Genomic DNA, 19,489 nt, shown 5'->3' on the forward strand with positions numbered 1-19,489 from the left:
TATATAGTGATGTGTGTGTGTGTATATATAGTGATGTGATCTCTAACCTCTATTTAAACCCTTCATCACCGTAGGAAGGGTGTTTGTAACCTCTAACCTCTATTTAAACCCTTCATCACCGTAGGAAGGGTGTTTGTAACCTCTAACCTCTATTTAAACCCTTCATCACCGTAGGAAGGGTGTTTGTAACCTCTAACCTCTATTTAAACCCTTCATCACCGTAGGAAGGGCGTTTGTAACCTCTAACCTCTATTTAATCCTTCATCACCGTAGGAAGGGTGTTTGTAACCTCTAACCTCTATTTAAACCCTTCATCACCGTAGGAAGGGTGTTTGTAACCTCTAACCTCTATTTAATCCTTCATCACCGTAGGAAGGGTGTTTGTAACCTCTAACCTCTATTTAAACCCTTCATCACCGTAGGAAGGGTGTTTGTAACCTCTAACCTCTATTTAAACCCTTCATCACCGTAGGAAGGGCGTTTGTAACCTCTAACCTCTATTTAATCCTTCATCACCGTAGGAAGGGTGTTTGTAACCTCTAACCTCTATTTAAACCCTTCATCACCGTAGGAAGGGTGTTTGTAACCTCTAACCTCTATTTAATCCTTCATCACCGTAGGAAGGGTGTTTGTGACGTACGAAGCCGACAGCGACAAACACGTCAAACAGATCATCAACTTTGTGGCGTTGCTGAGACACAATGGCTTCGACACACACGTAAGCACACTCACACACACACACACACACTCACACACACACACTCACAGACTCACACACGTAAGCACACACACACACACTCACCCACACTCACACACACCCACACTCACACACTCACACACACACACAGACTCACACACGTAAGCACACACACAGACTCACACACGTAAGCACACACACAGACTCACACACGTAAGCACACACACACTCACACACGTAAGCACACACACACACAGACTCACACACGTAAGCACACACACACTCACACACGTAAGCACACACACACACAGACTCACACACGTAAGCACACATACACTCACACACGTAAGGCTGGATTCTCCTAGTAGAGACAGGTACTATATGCATAAAAGGGGTGCGGTCAGTTATAATTCCTAGTAGAGACAGTGGAAGACCAATGAAGAGCTTCTATTTTTAGGAATTATAACTGACCGCACCCCTTTTATACATACAGTACCAGTCAACAGTTTGGACACACCTACTCATTCTAGGGTTTTTCTTTATTTTTACTATTTTCTACATTGTAGAATAATAGTGAAGACATCAAAACTATGAAATAAGAGCTATGGAATCATGTAGTAACCAAAAAAGTGTTAAACAAATCAAAATAGCCGTGCTAGCTGTGCCACTAGAGATCCTGGTTCGAATCCAGGCTCTGTCGCAGCCAGCCGTGTTTCCTCCGACACATTGGTGCAGCTGGCTTCCGGGTTAAGCGGGCGTTGTGTCAAGAAGCAGTGCCTCTTGGCTGGGTTGGCTTTCAGCTCTTGACCTTCGCCTCTCCTGAGTCCATACAGGAGTTGCAGCGATGGGACAAGACTGTAACTACCAATTGGATACCACGAAATTGGGGAGAAAAAAACGTTTGTTTAAAAAAAAATATAGGAATCTATTTGAGATTCTTCAAATTAGCCTTTGCCTTGATGACAGCTTTGCACAACAAACACCTAAGATTTTCCTAAAATGAAGTCTGAAAAAAAAGCTTTTTTTAAAAATTTAAATCATAAAATAATTTGCCAACCCTGTTTGTAACCTTTTAAATGATATCAAACTCAACTGTATCTTTCCGGTGATGAAGACATGGATGTCTCATGGTAGGGTGAGGTATGCAAAATGCCTCTATCTCTTCAGTGTTTTGGCATTCAGGCACAAAATGTTTATTTCTGAACACTTCTAACATGGGCAAATATGTTTTAGAAAGTTTTGTTCAAATCAAAATGGCTGCGGTCAAAAAGTGATTTGAAATCAAATGTAACGACCCAGTTGCACCTTCCTTGAGAGATTTGGAATTCTTGAACACTGTATTTAGCATACCGTTCCCTTGGGGGTGTACCAGAAAATTAGATCAATGAGAAACTTAATGACAGGGTACAATTTGCATTTATTATGGATCACCATTAGCTGCGGCCAAGGCTACTCTTCCTGGGGTCCAGCAAAATTAAGGCGACAACAACATACACATTTAGCTTCCTTAATAAACCTTAAAATCTAGTTATATGTGACTGTTTGTCAAAGTTAGCTGGCTAACGTAGTACATTTACATTTTAGTCATTCAGCAGACGCTCTCATCCAAAGCGACTTAAAGGAGCAATTAGGTTTGAGTAGCTTGCTCAAGGGCCCAACATTCGGCTACGACTAGACTACCTGCCGTAGTAATCCTGCTCTCTGAAATACTGCACCCTGCTGGTCAGCTGTATATCCTCTCCTGGTGTTTCAGATCGATATGTTCGAGCAGCATTTCCGGAGCATCAGTAAGATCGACTTCATGGAGCGGTACCTCAGCGAGGTAAAGGACGCCCCCCCCCCCACCTGTCATTCTATCTCACAGTCTCTTCTTAATGATAGTTCGGCTTGACATTCCTGTTCAGGGCTGGTACATTAAATAACGATTCTAAAGTTCAAAATTATAACGCTGTGGTCAAAGGTATTGCTCTATGTTGGGAATAGGGTGCTCTATGTTGGGAATATGGTTAGGGAATAGGGTGCTCTATGTTGGGAATAGGGTTAGGGAATAGGGTGCTCTATGTAGGGGATAGGGTTAGGGAATAGGGTTAGGGAATAGGGTGCTCTATGTTGGGAATAGGGTTAGGGAATAGGGTTAGGGAATAGGGTGCTCTATGTTAGGGAATAGGGTTAGGGAATAGGGTTAGGGAATAGGGTGCTCTATGTTGGGAATAGGGTTAGGGAATAGGGTGCTCTATGTTGGGAATAGGGTTAGGGAAGAGGGTGCTCTATGTAGGGGATAGGGTTAGGGAATAGGGTTAGGGAATAGGGTGCTCTATGTTAGGGAATAGGGTTAGGGAATAGGGTTAGGGAATAGGGTGCTCTATGTTGGGAATAGGGTGCTCTATGTTGGGAATAGGGTGCTCTATGTTGGGAATAGGGTTAGGGAATAGGGTGCTCTATGTTGGGAATAGGGTTAGGGAATAGGGTTAGGGAATAGGGTGCTCTATGTTGGGAATAGGGTTAGGGAATAGGGTGCTCTATGTTGGGAATAGGGTTACGGATTAGGGTTAGGGAATAGGGTGCTCTATGTTGGGAATAGGGTTAGTGAATAGGGTGCTCTATGCTGGGAATAGGGTAAGGGAATAGGGTGCTCTATGTTGGGAATAGGGTTAGGGAATAGGGTTAGGGAATAGGGTGCTCTATGTTGGGAATAGGGTTAGGGAATAGGGTGCTCTATGTTGGGAATAGGGTGCTCTATGTTGGGAATAGGGTTAGGGAATAGGGTGCTCTATGTTGGGAATAGGGTTAGGGAATAGGGTGCTCTATGTAGGGGATAGGGTTAGGGAATAGGGTTAGGGAATAGGGTGCTCTATGTTTGGAATAGGGTGCTCTATGTTGACAATAGGGTTAGGGAATAGGGTTAGGGAATAGGGTGCTCTATGTTGAGAATAGGGTTAGGGAATAGGGTGCTCTATGTTGGGAATAGGGTTAGGGAATAGGGTTAGGGAATAGGGTGCTCTATGTTAGGGAATAGGATTAGGGAATAGGGTTAGGGAATAGGGGGCTCGTGGGATGGGTTAGGGAATAGGGTTAGGGAATAGGGTGCTCTATGTTGGGAATAGGGTTAGGGAATAGGGTTAGGGAATAGGGTTAGGGAATAGGGTGCTCTATGTTGGGAATAGGGTTAGGGAATAGGGTGCTCTATGTTGGGAATAGGGTTAGGGTATAGGGTGCTCTATGTTGGGAATAGGGTTAGGGAATAGGGTGCTCTATGTTGGGAATAGGGTCCTCTATGTTGGGAATAGGGTTAGGGAATAGGGTGCTCTATGTTGGGAATAGGGTTAGGGAATAGGGTGCTCTATGTTGGGAATAGGGTTAGGGAATAGGGTTAGGGAATAGGGTGCTCTATGTTGGGAATAGGGTTACGGATTAGGGTTAGGGAATAGGGTGCTCTATGTTGGGAATAGGGTTAGGGAATAGGGTTAGGGAATAGGGTTAGGGACAAGGGTGCTCTATGTTGGGAATAGGGTTAGGGAATAGGGTGCTCTATGTTGGGAATAGGGTTAGGGAATAGGGTTAGGGAATAGGGTGCTCTATGTTGGGAATAGGGTTAGGGAATAGGGTGCTCTATGTTGGGAATAGGGTTAGGGAATAGGGTTAAGGAATAGGGTGCTCTATGTTGGGAATAGGGTTGGGAATAGGGTGCTCTATGTAGGGGATAGGGTTAGGGAATAGGGTTAGGGAATAGGGTGCTCTATGTTAGGAATAGGGTTAGGGAATAGGGTTAGGGAATAGGGTGCTCTATGTTGGGAATAGGGTTAGGGAACAGGGTGCTCTATGTTGGGAATAGGGTTAGGGAATAGGGTGCTCTATGTTGGGAATAGGGTTAGGGAATAGGGTTAGGGAATAGGGTGCTCTATGTTGGGAATAGGGTTAGGGTATAGGGTGCTCTATGTTGGGAAAAGGGTTAGGGAATAGGGTGCTCTATGTTGGGAATAGGGCCCTCTATGTTGGGAATAGGGTTAGGGAATAGGGTGCTCTATGTTGGGAATAGGGTTAGGGAATAGGGTGCTCTATGTTGGGAATAGGGTCCTCTATGTTGGGAATAGGGTTAGGGAATAGGGTTAGTGAATAGGGTGCTCTATGTTGGGAATAGGGTTAGGGAATAGGGTGCTCTATGTTGGGAATAGGGTCCTCTATGTTGGGAATAGGGTTAGGGAATAGGGTTAGGGAATAGGGTGCTCTATGTTGGGAATAGGGTTACGGATTAGGGTTAGGGAATAAGGTGCTCTATGTTGGGAATAGGGTTAGGGAATAGGGTTAGGGAATAGGGTTAGGGACAAGGGTGCTCTATGTTGGGAATAGGGTTAGGGAATAGGGTGCTCTATGTTGGGAATAGGGTTAGGGAATAGGGTTAGGGAATAGGGTTAGGGAATAGGGTGCTCTATGTTGGGAATAGGGTTAGGGAATAGGGTGCTCTATGTTGGGAATAGGGTTAGGGAATATGGTTAGGGAATAGGGTGCTCTATGTTGGGAATAGGGTTGGGAATAGGGTGCTCTATGTAGGGGATAGGGTTAGGGAATAGGGTTAGGGAATAGGGTGCTCTATGTTAGGAATAGGGTTAGGGAATAGGGTTAGGGAATAGGGTGCTCTATGTTGGGAATAGGGTTAATGATTAGGGTTAGGGAATAGGGTGCTCTATGTTGGGGTTAGGGAATAGGGTTAGGGAATAGGGTGCTCTATGTTGGGAATAGGGTTAGGGAATAGGGTTAGGGAATAGGGTGCTCTATGTTGGGAATAGGGTTAGGAATAGGGTTAGGGAATAGGGTGCTCTATGTTAGGAATAGGGTTAGGGAATAGGGTGCTCTATGTAGGGGATAGGGTTAGGGAATAGGGTTAGGGAATAGGGTGCTCTATGTTGGGAATTGGGTTAGGGAATAGGGTGCTCTATGTTGGGAATAGGGTTAGGGAATATGGTGCTCTATGTTGGGAATAGGGTGCTCTATGTTGAGAATAGGGTTAGGGAATAGGGTTAGGGAATAGAGTGCTCTATGTTGAGAATAGGGTTTGGGAATAGGGTGCTCTATGTTGGGAATAGGGTTAGGGAATAGGGTTAGGGAATAGGGTGCTCTATGTTGAGAATAGGGTTTGGGAATAGGGTGCTCTAAGTTAGGGAATAGGGTTAGGGAATAGGGTGCTCTATGTTAGGGAATAGGGTTAGGGAATAGGGGGCTCTATGTTAGGGAATAGGGTTAGGGAATAGGGTTAGGGAATAGGGTGCTCTATGTTGGGAATAGGGTTAGGGAATAGGGTTAGGGAATAGGGTTAGGGAATAGGGTGCCCTGGGCCCATACGGCTCCCTAGTGGCGCAGCGGTCTGAGGCCCTGCATCTCAGTGCTAGAAGCGTCACTACAGACCCTGGTTTGATTCCAGGCTGTATCACAACCGGCCATGATTGGGAGTCCCATAGGGCGGCGCACAATTGGCCCAGCGTCGTCCGGGTTAGGGTTTGGCCGGTGTAGGCCGTCATTATAAATAAGAATGAGTTATTTACTGACTTGCCTAGTTAAATAAAGGTTACATAACATTTAAAAATGTAAAAATAATGCCCTATGTAGGGAATAGTGTGACATTTGGGATGAGTTTGTGCTAGAGAGACAGACAGGTTAGTAACAGGGCAGAGTAAGGGACAGACAGACAGGTTAGTAACAGGCCAGTGTAAGGGACAGACAGGTTAGTAACAGGGCAGTGTAAGGGACAGACAGGTTAGTAACAGGGCAGTGTAAGAGACAGGCAGACAGACAGGTTAGTAACAGGCCAGTGTAAGAGACAGACAGACAGACAGACAGACAGACAGACAGACAGACAGACAGACAGACAGACAGACAGACAGACAGACAGACAGACAGACAGGTTAGTAGCAGGCCAGTGTAAGGGACAGACAGACAGGTTAGTAACAGGCCAGTGTAAGAGACAGGCAGACAGACAGGTTAGTAACAGACCAGTGTGAGGGACAGACAGACAGGTTAGTAACAGGCCAGTGTGAGGGACAGTCAGACAGACAGGTTATTAACAGGCCAGTGTGAGGGACAGACAGGTTAGTAACAGGCCAGTGTGAGGGACAGACAGACAGGTTAGTAACAGGCCAGTGTAAGAGACAGACAGGTTAGTAACAGGCCAGTGTAAGAGACAGACAGGTTAGTAACAGGCCAGTGTAAGAGACAGACAGGTTAGTAACAGGCCAGTGTAAGAGACAGGCAGACAGACAGGTTAGTAACAGACCAGTGTGAGGGACAGACAGACAGGTTAGTAACAGGCCAGTGTGAGGGACAGTCAGACAGACAGGTTAGTAACAGGCCAGTGTGAGGGACAGACAGACAGGTTAGTAACAGGCCAGTGTAAGAGACAGACAGGTTAGTAACAGGCCAGTGTAAAAGACAGACAGGTTAGTAACAGGCCAGTGTGAGGGACAGATAGACAGGTTAGTAACAGGCCAGTGTGAGGGACAGACAGACAGACAGACAGACAGGTTAGTAACAGGCCAGTGTGAGGGACAGACAGGTTAGTAACAGGCCAGTGTGAAGGACAGACAGACAGGTTAGTAACAGGCCAGTGTGAGGGACAGTCAGACAGACAGGTTAGTAACAGGCCAGTGTGAGGGACAGACACAGACAGGTTAGTAACAGGCCAGTGTGAGGGACAGACAGGTTAGTAACAGGCCAGTGTGAGGGACAGACAGGTTAGTGACAGGCCAGTGTAAGGGACAGACAGGTTAGTAACAGGCCAGTGTGAGGGACAGACAGACAGACAGACAGACAGACAGACAGACAGGTTAGTAACAGGCCAGTGTGAGGGACAGTCAGACAGACAGGTTAGTAACAGGCCAGTGTGAGGGACAGACAGGTTAGTAACAGGTCAGTGTGAGGGACAGACAGGTTAGTAACAGGCCAGTGTGAGGGACAGACAGACAGACAGACAGACAGACAGACAGACAGACAGACAGACAGACAGACAGACAGACAGACAGACAGACAGACAGGTTAGTAACAGGCCAGTGTGAGGGACAGTCAGACAGACAGGTGGCTAACTCCTCCGTGCTTCATCCTGACAGAAGGAGTACCTCATTATCATCATCATCAGTCCAAAGTACCATGAGACTGTGACCTCATCACCGGTCAGCTTAGAGAACGACGAGAGGATCCTCAACACAGTCTACATACACAAACAGGTACCTCAACACAGTCTACATACACAAACAGGTACCTCAACACAGTCAGACCTCAACACAGTCAGACCTCAACACAGTCTACATACACAGTCAGACCAGAGGTGTATCCTTTAGTCGGTCACTGTTACAAAATATTGCTGCAGAAACAGTTTAAACTAGTTTTTATTGGACAAATTCAGGTAGGTCCCTCCCTGTTTGGTGCTGTTTGGTCCTTAGTGAATACACCCCAGGCCTTTAAACTGTTGCATTTCGGCTACAATGTCTCTGTCCCCTGTTCCAAGGGGATTTATGGCTGATTTAGGATGAAATCGCTAACCCTGTTACGGTCAACCCCGTTACGGTCAACCCCGTTACGGCCAACCCTGTTACGGCCAACCCCGTTACGGCCAACCCCGTTACGACCAACCCCGTTACGGTCAACCCCGTTACGGTCAACCCCGTTACGGTCAACCCCGTTACGGTCAACCCTGGTTTACCCCGTTACGGTCAACCCCGTTATGGACAACCCCATTATGGTCAACCCCGTTACGGTCAACCCCGTTACGGCCAACCCCGTTATGGCCAACCCTGGTCAATCCCGTTACGGTGAACCCCGTTACGGTCAACCCCGTTACGGTCAACCCCGTTACGGCCAACCCTGGTCAACCCCGTTACGGTCAACCCCACACGGTCAACCCCGTTACGGTCAACCCCGTTACGGTCAACCCCGTTACGGCCAACCCCGTTACGGTCAACCCCGTTACGGCCAACCCCGTTACGGTCAACCCCGTTACGGTCAACCCTGTAAATGTATTTGCCGATTAATAGACACTTACTGTAGTCATTATTGTTTTTACCTTGAGATGGGAAACCTTTTTTTTTTATTTTTTATGACAGATGTTAAAATGAGGTGAAATCAAACATTTTGGTAACACTTTACTTGACACTAAGTGTCATAACACATTATGACACGGTTATAACCATGTCATAACAGCTATCTGGCATCAATGTGTGCGCAATTACAATGATAATTTAATATGATCAGTTAAATGTTATTTTTTTCTATAACAAACATACAGATGACATGTAGACTATCGTGTAATTAAATGTGTTGTCTTGTATGGTAGGTTTGGTGACTTTTAACACTCTCATGTAGGTGTCATAACCAGTCATAAAATAATGCAAAATATGTCACAACAGGTGTGAATGTGCCACGACAGTGTCGTTAAAACAGTTAATGACATGTCATTATAATGTGGTTCTGACCGGGTCATAACGCTGGCTGACATGTTATGTCATTATAATGTGGTTCTGACCGGGTCATAATGCTGGGTGACATGTTATGTCATTATAATGTGGTTCTGACCGGGTCATAACGCTGGGTGACATGTTATGTCATTATAATGTGGTTCTGACCGGGTCATAACGCTGGCTGACATGTCATTATAATGTGGTTCTGACCGGGTCATAACGCTGGCTGACATGTTATGTCATTATAATGTGGTTCTGACCGGGTCATAACGCTGGGTGACATGTTATGTCATTATAATGTGGTTCTGACCGGGTCATAACGCTGGCTGACATGTCATTATAATGTGGTTCTGACCGGGTCATAATGCTGGCTGACATGTTATGTCATTATAATGTGGTTCTGACCGTGTCATAACGCTGGCTGATATGTTATGTCCTTATAATGTGGTTCTGACCGGGTCATAACGCTGGGTGACATGTTATGTCATTATAATGTGGTTCTGACCGGGTCATAACGCTGGCTGACATGTTATGTCATTATAATGTGGTTCTGACCGGGTCATAACGCTGGCTGACATGTTATGTCATTATAATGTGGTTCTGACCGGGTCATAACGCTGGCTGACATGTTATGTCATTATAATGTGGTTCTGACCGGGTCATAACGCTGGCTGACATGTTATGTCATTATAATGTGGTTCTGACCGTGTCATAACGCTGGCTGACATGTCATTATAATGTGGTTCTGACCGGGTCATAACGCTGGGTGACATGTTATGTCATTATAATGTGGTTCTGACCGGGTCATAACGCTGGCTGACATGTTATGTCATTATAATGTGGTTCTGACCGGGTCATAACGCTGGCTGACATGTTATGTCATTATAATGTGGTTCTGACCGGGTCATAACGCTGGCTGACATGTCATTATAATGTGGTTCTGACCGGGTCATAACGCTGGCTGACATGTTATGTCATTATAATGTGGTTCTCACCAGTCATAACGCTGGCTGACATGTTATGTCATTATAATGTGGTTCTGACCGGGTCATAACGCTGGGTGACATGTTATGTCATTATAATGTGGTTCTGACCGTGTCATAACGCTGGGTGACATGTCATTATAATGTGGTTCTGACCGGGTCATAACGCTGGCTGACATGTTTCATACTGTGTCTTTGTGTTGCAGCTGCAGAATGAGTTCATTCAGAACGGCAGTAAGAACTTCCGGTTCATCCCTGTCCTGTTCCCTGGGGCTAACAAGGTAAAATATATCCATCTGTCTCTCTCTGTCTCTCTGTTTGTCTTGTTTGTTTGTTTGTTTGTTTGTGTCTTCTCTCTCTCTCTCTCTCTCTCTCTCTCTCTCTCTCTCTCTCTCTCTCTCTCTCTCTTTCTCTGCTGCTGTAGCTGCTTTATAGTCAACACAACATTACACTGATGTCAACTTTTAAAATCATGCCACGTTAGCTAGGAGACAGCTAGCGCCGGCGACATGCCCGTTAGCTAGGAGACAGCTAGCGCCGGCAACATGCCCGTTAGCTAGGAGACAGCTAGCGCCGTAGTGATACAGGTGCCCAGTAGGGACCATGTTGATGAAGACATGCCCGTGATTCAGGTGCCCAGTAGGGACCATGTTGATGAAGACATGCCCGTGATACAGGTGCCCAGTAGGGACCATGTTGATGAAGACATGCCCGTGATACAGGTGCCCAGTAGGGACCATGTTGATGAAGACATGCCCGTGATACAGGTGCCCAGTAGGGACCATGTTGATGAAGACATGCCCGTGATTCAGGTGCCCAGTAGGGACCATGTTGATGAAGACATGCCCGTGATACAGGTGCCCAGTAGGGACCATGTTGATGAAGACATGCCCGTGATACAGGTGCCCAGTAGGGACCATGTTGATGGAGACATGCCCGTGATTCAGGTGCCCAGTAGGGACCATGTTGATGAAGACATGCCCATGATTCAGGTGCCCAGTAGGGACCATGTTGATGAAGACATGCCCGTGATACAGGTGCCCAGTAGAGACCATGTTGATGGAGACATGCCCGTGATTCAGGTGCCCAGCATGTTGATGAAGACATGCCCGTGATACAGGTGCCCAGTAGAGACCATGTTGATGGAGACATGCCCGTGATTCAGGTGCCCAGCATGTTGATGAAGACATGCCCGTGATTCAGGTGCCCAGTAGAGATCATGTTGATGAAGACATGCCCGTGATACAGGTGCCCAGTAGGGACCATGTTGATGATGCTCTGGTCGCCAGCTTTTCGACTCGTTGTGCATCCCAAACAGCCACGTAAAACGGTCTTGAGTGACAACAAATCTGCCCAAATAGCTGATTCGCTTTCCATACACCCATACCTTTTGACACCCTCATTCGCATATACTCAAGTCGCCATATTGGCCTGCAGCTACCCATACTCCAGTCGCCATATTGGTCTGCAGCTACCCATACTCCAGTCACCATATGGGCCTACAGCTACCCATACTCCAGTCGCCGTATTGGCCTGCAGCTACCCGTACTCCAGTCACCATATAGGGCTGCAGCTACCCGTACTCCAGTCACCATATTGGCCTGCAGCTACCCATACTCCAGTCACCATATTGGCCTGCAGCTACCCATACGCCAGTCACCATATTGGCCGGACAGCTACCCATACGCCAGTCACCATATTGGGCGGACAGCTACCCGTACTCCAGTCACCATATAGGGCTGCAGCTACCCGTACTCCAGTCACCATATTGGCCTGCAGCTACCCATACTCCAGTCACCATATTGGCCTGCAGCTACCCATACGCCAGTCACCATATTGGCCTGCAGCTACCCATACGCCAGTCACCATATTGGGGGACAGCTACCCATACTCCAGTCACCATATAGGGCTGCAGCTACCCGTACTCCAGTCACCATATTGGGCTGCAGCTACCCATACTCCAGTCACCATATTGGCCTACAGCTACCCATACTCCAGTCACCATATTGGCCTGCAGCTACCCATACGCCAGTCACCATATTGGGCTGACAGCTACCCATACTCCAGTCACCATATTGGCCTGACAGCTACCCATACTCCAGTCACCATATTGGCGGGACAGCTACCCATACTCCAGTCACCATATCGGGCGGACAGCTACCCATACTCCAGTCACCATATTGGCCTGCAGCTACCCATACTCCAGTCACCATATCGGCCTGCAGCTACCCATACTCCAGTCACCATATTGGCCTGCAGCTACCCATACTCCAGTCACCATACTGGCCTGCAGCTACCCATACTCCAGTCACCATACTGGGCTGCAGCTACCCATACTCCAGTCACCATACTGGGCTGCAGCTACCCGTGCTCCAGTCACCATACTGGCCTGCAGCTACCCATACTCCAGTCACCATACTGGGCTGCAGCTACCCATACTCCAGTCACCATATTGGGCTGCAGCTACCCGTACTCCAGTCACCATATTGGCCTGCAGCTACCCAAAGTTGGACTACAGTAGTGTCAAATATGTTCTACTAAGATAGACCACATCCTGCCGTTTCCAATGGGAGGCAAGTGAGCCGAGTAGGTGAGATCAAGATGGGTTTTTCAAAGTCGCGTTTATTGGTCTATCATGATGTCAATCAGATGACTTAGTGACGTCAATAAAATACATGTTCATCGTATTCAAATTAAGTTCAAAATGAGATGCAGACGTCGGCCTGGAGATTTGGAGAAGAGGGACTTCAACACTTGAGTTGATGTAGCTAACTTTAAGTAACTATTCATGACTATCTACTTGGGACAAGCTAGCTAGTTAGCTACCACCAGCAAGATGAAGACCATTTGTGCCTTATGAATATGCATGACGTTCATTAGGAAAACGCCCACTATCTAGTGCACTTGTCCTAAACAATGTCATCTCTATAAACACTTAGGTAAGTCAAGTCTACCAAACGTAGTGCACTTGTCCTGAACAATGTAATCTCTATAACACTAGGTAAGTCAAGTCTACCAAACGTAGTGCACTTGTCCTAAACAATGTAATCTCTGTAAACACTTAGGTAAGTCAAGTCTACCAAACGTAGTGCACTTGTCCTGAACAATGTAATCTCTATAAACACTTAGGTAAGTCAAGTCTACCAAACGTAGTGCACTTGTCCTAAACAATGTAATCTCTGTAAACACTTAGGTAAGTCAAGTCTACCAAACGTAGTGCACTTGTCCTAAACAATGTCATCTCTATAAACACTTAGGTAAGTCAAGTCTACCAAACGTAGTGCACTCTGTTTGTTATAGATTCTAGTTTTGGAAACAGAAAACTGTATGGAGATCAAATGTTTCATTGATGAGAAAATTATCAGGATGTCGACCCGAAATCCATCTAGCTCAATCTCCTCCCACTGCCGGCAAACGGGCTTCCTCTCATCATCATATTTGGTAGTGAGAGGAAACGCCAACTGGATGCATCACATTTATACATCCGGTGGAATATCTGGCTCATCTGTCTGTGGTAGTGTTTCTTATGAAGCTCACTCCTCTCTCTCTCTCTCTCTCTCTCTCTCTCTCTTTCTCTCTCTTTCTCTCTCTCTCCCTCTCTCCCTCTCTCCCTCTCTCCCTCTCTCTCTCCCTCCCTCCCTCCCTCCCTCCCTCCCTCCCTCCCTCCCTCCCTCCCTCCCTCCCTCCCTCCCTCCCTCCCTCCCTCCCTCCCTCCCTCCCTCAGTGTCACGTTCCTACGTGGCTCCAGAACACTCATGTCTACAGCTGGCCTAGGGACAGAGATGACGTCCTACGTCGCCTGATGAGAATAGAGAAATACAACCCTCCTCCTATCGGGAAGCTACCGACCATCGTCTCTATCCCCATCTAACAGCACAGCGCCCCCCCACTGGACTGGAGGACAGACGACAGATTTAAACCATAAGGCGTCAGCCACACAAAGACCCATTTAAAAATGGATTAAATCATAATGTCTGTTTTTGTCTGCCGTAAATTAAACTCAAGTCAACAGTTTTCGGACAAGTTGCATCCATAAAAAGACAGACATGTTGTGGATGTTCTTTGAGACCATCTCTGTGGTCCTTCAGTCAATCTGTAATTTTCAGACACAAAAATCTCTGTTTGGCAGTGACCTAACAGTCAGAATGGACCTCTGCTCTGAAGATATCCTCACCCTCCAGATTAGGACCTGTTGCTGATCTGGGACCAGTGAAATACTTTACCTGGATCTTTATAGGATCCAACCGGAGACAGATCTACGATTTGTTGTAAACAACTGTTTTATCTGCTATGATCTGTTGTTACCAACTGTTTTATCTGCTGTTTTATTTGCTGTGTTGATCTACAGTCCTAGAATACGCAGAAGGACTGAACATATGAGGCACAGGCCTCAATCCTCTCTGCTTCAGTCACGGCAGCTTGTGACTGTCTCTGCATGTTTTAACTGTTCTGGGAACTGACTGTAGTCTTGGAACACAGTGTGATGACATACAGTTGAAGTCGGGAGTTTACATACACCTTAGCCAAATACATTTAAACTCTGTTTGTCAACAATTCCTGACGTTAAATCCTCATAAAAATGCCACTGTCTTAGGTCAGTTAGGATCACCACTTTATTTTAAGAATGTGAAATGTCAGAATAATAGTAGAGAGAATGATTTATTTCAGCTTTTATTTCTTTCATCACATTCCCAGTGGGTCAGAAGTTTACATACACTCAATTAGTATTTGGTAGCATTGCCTTGAAATTGTTAAACTTGGGCTTGGGTCAAACGTTTCGGGTAGCCTTCCACAAGCTTCCCACAATAAGTTGGGTGAATTTTGGCCCACTTCTCCTGACAGAGCTGGTGTAACTGAGTCAGGTTTGTAGACCTCCTTGCACGCACACGCTTTTTCAGTTCTGCCCACAAATATTCTATAGGATTGAGGCCAGGGCTTTGTGATGGCCACTCCAATACCTTCACTTTGTTGTCCTTAAGCCATTTTGCCACAACTTTGGAAGTATGCTTGGGGCCATTGTCCATTTGGAAGACCCATTTGCGACCAAACTTTTACTTCCTGACTGATGTCTTGAAATCTTGCTTCAATATATCCACATCATTTTCCTGCCTCATGATGCCATCTATTTTGTGAAGTGCACCAGTCCCTCCTGCAGCAAAGCACCCCCACAACATGATGCTGCCACCCCCGTGCTTCACGGTTGGGATGGTGTTCTTCGGCTTGCAAGCCTCCCCCTATTTCCTCCAAACATAACGATGGTCATTATGGCCAAACAGTTCTATATTTGTTTCATCAGACCAGAAGACATTTCTCCAAAAAGTACGATCTTTGTCCCCATGTGCAGTTGCAAACCGTAGTCTGGCTTTTTTATGGCGGTTTTGGAGCAGTGGCTTCTTCCTTGCTGAACGGCCTTTCAGGTTATGTCGATATAGGACTCGTTTTATGGTGGATATAGATACTTGTGTACCTGTTTCCTCCAGCATCTTCACAAGGTCCTTTGCTGTTGTTCTGGGATTGATTTGCACTTTTCGCTCCAAAGTACGTTCATCTCTAGGAGACAGAACGCGTCTCCTTCTTGAGCGGTATGACAGCTGCGTGGTCCCATGGTGTTTATACAGATGAACTTTTGATTTTCCCATGATGTCAAGCATAGAGGCACTGAGTATGAAGGTAGGCCTTGAAATACATCCACATGTACACCTCCAATTGACTCAAATGATGTGAATTTGTCACATCCTGACCATAGAGTGCTCTTATTTTCTATGGTAGAGTCGGTCAGGGCGTGACTGGGGGGTTAGTCTAGTTTATTATTTCTATGTGGGGTTCTAGGTTTGTTTTTCTATGTTGGTGATTGTGTATGATTCCAGAGGCAGCTGGTAATCGTTGTCTCTAATTGGGGATCATACTTAAGTAGCATGTTTTTCCACCTGTGGGTTATGGGATATTGTTTATGTGTAGTTGCGTTGTCGTCACGGTTCGTTTATTCTTTATTGTTTTTGTATTTTGCTTAGTTTCACTTTCTAATAAAAGATGTGGAACGCTACTCACGTTGCGCCGGTCCGATCATTCCATCGAATGTGACACAATTAGCCTATCAGAAGCTTCTAAAGCCATGACATCATTTTCTTGAATTTTCCAAACTGTTTAAAGGCACAGTCAACTTAGTGTATGTAAACTTCTGACCCACTGGAATTGTGATACAGTGAATTATAACTGCTGGAAAAATGACTTGTGTCATGCACAAAGTAGATGTCCTAACCGACTTGGCAACACTATAGTTTGTTTAACAAGACATTGGTGGAGTGGTTGAAAAACGAGTTTTAATGACTCCAACCTAAGTGTATGTAAACTTCCGACTTCAACTCTGTCCCTGAACACAAACAAAGAGCCTTGTGACGTGTTTATACCTCTGTATAAGTATTGTCTGAGGAGGACAGACAAGTTAATTAGTCCCAAATGGCACCCTATTCCCTATATAGTGGGGCCCTGATCCCTATGTTCCCTGGTCCCTATGTTCCCTATGGGCCCTGATCCCTATGGGCCCTGATCCCTATGTTCCCTGGTCCCTATGTCCCCTATGGGCCCTGATCCCTATGTCCCCTATGGGCCCTGATCCCTATGTCCCCTATGGGCCCTGGTCCCTATGTTCCCTATGGGCCCTGATCCCTATGTTCCCTGATCCCTATGTCCCCTATGGGCCCTGGTCCCTATGTTCCCTATGGGCCCTGATCGCTATGTTCCCTGGTCCCTATGTTCCCTATGGGCCCTGATCCCTATATTCAATGTGGGCCCTGATCCCTATATTCCATATGTGCCCTGGTCCCTATGTTCCCTATGTTCCCTTGTCCCTATGTTCCCTGATCCCTATATTCAATGTGGGCCCTGATCCCTATGTTCCCTATGGGCCCTGTTCCATATGTTCCCTGGTCCCTATGTTCCCTATGGGCCCTGGTCCCTATATTCAATGTGGGCCCTGGTCCCTATGTTCCCTATGGGCCCTGGTCCCTATGTTCCATATGGGCCCTGATCCCTATGTTCCCTATGGGCTCTGGTCAACAGTAGTGCACTATATGGAGAATAGGGTGCCATTTGGGATGCATGTTGTTATTGTTTATCATTATGAGAGGACATATGCCAGAGGCTTCTTCCCTCCATGATTCTAAAGCAGTTATACTGTAAACAGATTAGGGTGCCATTTGGGACGTAGCCCCGAGTTATACTGTACTCACCTGTACTGTGTGTTCCCCTAAACAGATTAGGGTGCCATTTGGGACGTAGCCCCGAGTTATACTGTACTCACCTGTACTGTGTGTTAAACAAGTTCAGGTGTATATTGAACTGGACGTAGCCCCGAGTTATACTGTACTCACCTGTACTTTCAGGTGTATATTGAACTGGGTGATGACAGACTGAACCAGAAACTCCATCCTCAGCTAATAAACAACATGATTGACATTCCAGAGTTACCTTCCCTTCACTGAAGTGTTCCAGTTTCAAAGGAAACGCCTCTTAATAACTGTACTGTAGGAACACATAGTAGCAACCTTATAGCCTTATAGCTTTCTCTCATGTTGTCTTTCAGGACTGCACCTGTGTGAGCCGACCATAGAAATAAAACATAAACAAACACACACATTTTAATTGTGTTAATGTTACATTTACATTTTATGTTTGCCCACTTGGTCTTTCTTTGTAATTAATAATTGTGAATATGTCAACGATACAGTCGCATTGGGGGAGTTTGGAAACATGTTTATCATGGATTGTATTGTCTGTCAGTATCATCACTGATATATAATGATTAATTAATGTGACTGTGATCAAAATAAAATAGAATAACATACGATGATGACTGACAGTAAACAGAATGTTTGTAATATCAGCTACATAGTGGTCAGATTCAGCATAAGCTTTAATAAAATTACACTTCCTACAATGTTATTACTACAATAATCATTTCCACGGAGATTCCATTGCTTATTGTAAACACACAGGGCAAGATGGCACAAACAGACTGGCCCTGTTTACAGGTGACTCACCTAGTCTATTGATCTGTAGCTTTGAGTTCAGTCAGTCAGACAGTATTGATCTGTAACATTGAGTTCAGTCAGACAGACAGTATTGATCTGTAGCAGTGAGTTCAGTCAGACAGACAGTATTGATCTGTAGCAGTGAGTTCAGTCAGACAGACAGTATTGATCTGTAGCAGTGAGTTCAGACAGACAGTATTGATCTGTAGCGGTGAGTTCAGTCAGACAGACAGTATTGATCTGTAGTGGTGAGTTCAGACAGACAGTCTATTGATCTGTAGCAGTGAGTTCAGTCAGACAGACAGTATTGATCTTTAGTGGTGAGTTCAGACAGACAGTCTATTGATCTGTAGCAGTGAGTTCAGACAGTCTATTGATCTGTAGTAGTGAGTTCAGACAGACAGTCTATTGATCTGTAGCAGTGAGTTCAGTGAGACAGTCTATTGATCTGTAGTGGTGAGTTCAGACAGTCTATTGATCTGTAGTAGTGAGTTCAGACAGTCTATTGATCTGTAGTGGTGAGTTCAGACAGTCTATTGATCTGTAGCAGTGAGTTCAGTCAGACAGACAGTATTGATCTGTAGTGGTGAGTTCAGACAGACAGTCTATTGATCTGTAGCAGTGAGTTCAGACAGACAGACAGTATTGATCTGTAGTGGTGAGTTCAGACAGACAGTCTATTGATCTGTAGCAGTGAGTTCAGACAGTCTATTGATCTGTAGTAGTGAGTTCAGACAGTCAGTCTATTGATCTGTAGCAGTGAGTTCAGACAGACAGACAGTATTGATCTGTAGTGGTGAGTTCAGACAGACAGTCTATTGATCTGTAGCAGTGAGTTCAGACAGTCTATTGATCTGTAGTAGTGAGTTCAGACAGACAGTATTGATCTGTAGCAGTGAGTTCAGTCAGACAGTCTATTGATCTGTAGCAGTGAGTTCAGTGAGACAGTCTATTGATCTGTAGTGGTGAGTTCAGACAGACAGTCTATTGATCTGTAGTAGTGAGTTCAGACAGTCTATTGATCTGTAGTAGTGAGTTCAGATAGTCTATTGATCTGTAGTGGTGAGTTCAGACAGTCTATTGATCTGTAGCAGTGAGTTCAGTCAGACAGTCTATTGATCTGTAGCAGTGAGTTCAGTGAGACAGTCTATTGATCTGTAGTGGTGAGTTCAGACAGACAGTCTATTGATCTGTCGTAGTGAGTTCAGACAGACAGTCTATTGATCTGTAGCAGTGAGTTCAGACAGTCTATTGATCTGTAGTAGTGAGTTCAGACAGACAGTATTGATCTGTAGCAGTGAGTTCAGTCAGACAGTCTATTGATCTGTAGCAGTGAGT

At 45.7% G+C, this 19,489-nt stretch overlaps 1 protein-coding gene across 3 annotated transcripts in view; it reads left to right on the forward strand.

Annotated features, from left to right (window-relative positions):
- The window catches only part of traf3ip2l (TRAF3 interacting protein 2-like), a 220,276-nt gene extending 202,214 nt beyond the window's left edge, over positions 1–18,062 (forward strand). For 2 of the 3 annotated variants that reach the window (XM_045687234.2, XM_045687236.2), the window contains 5 exons: positions 621–718; positions 2,451–2,519; positions 7,792–7,908; positions 10,328–10,402; positions 13,846–18,062. In XM_045687234.2, coding sequence (XP_045543190.1) covers positions 621–718; positions 2,451–2,519; positions 7,792–7,908; positions 10,328–10,402; positions 13,846–13,992 — 506 coding nt within the window. In that variant the 3' untranslated portion in view covers positions 13,993–18,062. The remainder of the gene's footprint in view (positions 1–620; positions 719–2,450; positions 2,520–7,791; positions 7,909–10,327; positions 10,403–13,845) is intronic. The other variant, XM_045687235.2, reaches the window with a different exon arrangement.
- The last annotated feature ends 1,427 nt before the right edge of the window (positions 18,063–19,489 follow it).

This window comes from Salmo salar, chromosome 10 (genome assembly GCF_965601325.2).
Source record: "Salmo salar chromosome 10, fSalSal1, whole genome shotgun sequence".
NCBI lineage: Eukaryota > Metazoa > Chordata > Actinopteri > Salmoniformes > Salmonidae > Salmo > Salmo salar.